Source organism: Octodon degus, unplaced genomic scaffold, assembly GCF_000260255.1.
Source record: "Octodon degus isolate 3935 unplaced genomic scaffold, OctDeg1.0 scaffold00108, whole genome shotgun sequence".
NCBI classification, from domain to species: Eukaryota; Metazoa; Chordata; class Mammalia; order Rodentia; family Octodontidae; genus Octodon; species Octodon degus.
In genome coordinates this window covers 1722637-1726401 of record NW_004524684.1, presented here as the reverse complement: position 1 = coordinate 1726401, position 3765 = coordinate 1722637, and the positions used below count along the sequence as shown (strand labels likewise).

Below are 3765 nucleotides of genomic sequence, written 5' to 3'. Positions count from 1 at the left end.
AAAAAAAAAAAAGCAGTAATAAATCTAAGAGTAAAAGACAACACAGGTCAAAGAACAGATCTGAAATCAGTCTCAGCTCTACCCTCATAACACTAAAGTGAAGCAGTTTCTTGATGGCCCGAGCCTCAGTTTCCCTATGTCATAAGTAGGGCCAAAAAGGATTGATAAAATTGAGACTACATTTGTAAATGTGCGTATATTTAGCACCAAGTATATCTAGGTTTCCTTTTGCCATTTTTCCCCTCTACTCAGAAAATTGTATCTCACTCAACCCAAATGACTAGATTCTAGCAAAGTAAAATCTTCTTTCATGCAGTTATGCAGTTAGGTTATCCAAATATAGGGGGAAACGGTACCATTGCCCATGGCAGGGACCAGCGGGCCCCTCCCTGCCTGGCGGCCCAGGTACACACCACTCTCCACAGTGCACAGCCTTGAGCACGCCCACAGCCGCCGTGGTCTGCCGCTCGAAGCCCTGCCCGATGTGATCCGCGTGCGCGCGCGTCCTGTCTTCAAAGAGCATCTCACGAGGCTCGCTGGTTCGAGGTAGGTACTGGAGGTTTTTTATTTCATTGGTAGTTCTGTTGTTTAAAGAGAATAACATTTATATACTGAAGCTCACTTCAAACATTCAATAACCATATATCGGACAAAAGAAAACTGTACATTACCAGCTCTCAAATCAAGTTCTATTTTCAAAATGAACAAGAACACCCAAAAGGGGCAGCTGCCAGGAAACCTGCGTGGATAAGAACTGTGTTTCCCCAGGCTCCCACACAGCAGTCCCCTCTAAACTGCATCCTCACTTTCTGCCCTCTCAGTTTCCTGTACTCAACTATGGTTTGAAAAAATTAAATGGAAAATCCCTGAAATAAGCAGTCCTAAGTTTTATATTGTTCGCCATCTAAGCAGCAGTGCAACCTGCAGCACCTCATTCAGTTCTGCCCAGAACACAAATCAGCCCTTGGCCCAGAAAACCCAGTAACACTCCCGTGAGTCCCTCACAGCAGCCTTCTTCACTGAGTTCGCTGCCCAGTATCAGTGTGTCTGTCCCCGCCACTCCTGTACTACGTAGCAGGGCTCCACAGGAGGCACTGGCACTGAAGCTGCAGGTCTGCAGAGAGCCATGAAGGCTTCCTTTATGTGACAAGATGGGCAGACAGTAAAACAGCAAGAGACAGACAGCCACAGTACTACGGTACACTGTTTTCTGACTGAGCCTCATTACAGCAGAAACCTCTTCTCATATATGGATCGAGATGGATAGAGAAGGTTCAGTACTATGTGTGGCTCCAGGCTCCCCAGGAGCTGGGTACAGCCCACAGTGAAGAGGGGCCTGGGTCTGATCTGTGGGGGACTAGGTGCCCACTGAGCACCTGTGGCCAACAAAGATCACATGAGGAAGCGCAGTAACCCATAACCTGGTATCTGCAGGTCACTACTACATGCCAGGCTAAGTCCAGGCCCCGAGGCTTATGAATGAAACAGCAGTGACAAACGTAGTCCCTACTCCCCTAGGAGTTTAGAGTCTAGTCACAGAAGCACATTAAAAATGAAAAATTAGCGAGAAAAAAGCAGGCAGGATGTGCTTTCCACCAGACACAGATGTGGGTGGAAGGGCGAGTAGAAATCCCAGCTCCACTGAGAAGCAGCACGAACAGCCAGCCATCTAGTCCGCACTGTCCTCACCACTCACCTCCCAGCAGCCTAGCTGGCCAAGACTTACTCCCTGCAGAAGCCTGACTGCTGCCAAGAGCGGAGGAGAAGGAGGTCAGAAGTCACCAGTCCTCTGCTCTGCTGTTCTTTTGTCACTTCCATGGACTCCTGAGGTCTCCCAGGTCTCTTAACTCCCCACTCTTACTGCTCCTTGTGCAAACTGCATTGCAGTCTTACACACACACACACACACGCTGCAATATACCATCTTGTATGTTAGGTCTGGCCAACTAACAAAAGCCCTGTGCCAAGCACAGAGCTAAGCACTTCATATGCCCTAAACCATTAGGACATGGAATTCGTGATACCCAACTTGTGGCCTTGAAAGCCTGTTACCCTTTCACAGGAAGCAAAAGCTAAAAACTAAAAAACATATTAATCTTTTTTGGATAAATCCTTGCTCTGTACTGCAGGCTGGCCTTGAATTCATTTATGTAGCCCAGGCTGGCCTTAAACTTGTAGTGATTCTCCTGCCTTAGCCTCCCAAGTGGTAAAATTATAGGAATGCACCACTATGCCCAGCTCAGTCTTACTTACTAACCACTTAGGAATTCATTTATAAAATTTCATTATCCCATAATTACTAAGCATCAGACACTGTGTTGAGGTGTTACAAACACAACAGAAACAACCCCATCACATCTCCTACTGTCACATAACCTGCTGTTTAGCCAAAGACTTTTTGGCTTAGTTTTGTTTGTTTTAATCAATAATCTAGAGAGAAAGCTAGTACCTTCCCTAGCAGCATCAGCTCAATTCCCATGTTAACTTAGTGCACACAGCCCTCTCTGTTCATATAAATACACACTTATGGGTAGGGTTTTTACTTCTTTTCGTAAAAACAATCATAGTAGATACATTATTCTATATATTTTATTCTTAAGTATCATCCAAAGATGTAAAAACAATCTAAATTTCACCATATTCTTAGTGAAAATGCATGAAATGTATTCTACTTCCCTGTGGTACAAATCAGGCAGCTTGAAATAGTCGTTTGTTTTTTGGGTTTTTTTTTTTTTTTTTTTTTTTACTACAAACAACGCTACAATTACAATTCCTCCACATTATCCTTCAGCACTTTTATTCCTGGAGATAGGTCCCCAAGGCAGGGGCTAGGTCACTGTCAGACGTTAGTTATGAGGTACACTTGACACTTTGTGAGATGATAGCAGCCACTCACCCTTCTCAGCAATGAAAGGGTGGCCCCTCATGTGCTGGAGAGCCTCTAATATTTCTACTCTATTCATTTTTCTCAAAGCCATTTGCAAATGTAATTGCAAAACTCTTTTTCTAAATAAACTTAACTGCCTGAGAATTATATTTCTACTGGATTTTATTTTTTCTTCTCAATTTTAGGAATTCTTTTTGTACATTAATTTTATTTTAATTAATTAATTAATTTAGTACCAGGTCTCACTATGCAGCTTGGACTCATGATCCTCCTGTCTCAGCCTCCCCAGGGCTAGGATTACGGGGGTGCACTACCATGCCCAGTTTCAATGGCTGGCATGGCTCACCCAGGGTTCTGGGGCTGGCATGGCATGGCAGGCAGTATCAGGGATAGAACCTGGATCCTTGGGCTTGCCAGGCCGGTGCTTAGACCACCTAGGTATCTCCCCAGCACTTGTACCTTAATTTCAGTCCATCATGTGTTAGCTACTGTTGTACTCCTATATAATATTAACACTTTTTTCTTTTTGGTCTTGTTTAGGAAGATCACTTCCAGGCTTTATGCCAATATTTTGATTGTTTCACCTGGTCTGTTTAAATAGCTACTTGCTGTTTGACAGAATGCTGTTTATCAATCTTCCTTCCCACCAGTCTCACATCCAGTTCTCAACACACTCAGACATTTGGATGCTCTCCTATTCCAATAATCTATTTGAGTTTTGCATTTATTTTCTCTATCTCAAACATGCTCCTTCTTTTTATTTTCTCTCTTGGTGTTTTACTTTATGAACTTTAGAATCATTTTATCGGGGCTGGGGAGATGGCTCAGTGGAATAAGCGCTTCCCTGGCAAGTGCAAGGGCCTGAGTTCAATCCCCAG

The 3765-nt window shown here is 43.9% G+C and overlaps 1 protein-coding gene across 1 annotated transcript in view; it reads right to left on the bottom strand.

The window, feature by feature from the left end:
• Window positions 1–3765, bottom strand: part of Rsbn1l (round spermatid basic protein 1 like) — an 80253-nt gene that overhangs the window by 5865 nt on the left and 70623 nt on the right. Inside the window, exon 9 of the mRNA XM_023724318.1 lies at window positions 414–581. Within this exon, the coding sequence (XP_023580086.1) occupies window positions 414–581 (168 nt within the window). The remainder of the gene's footprint in view (window positions 1–413; window positions 582–3765) is intronic.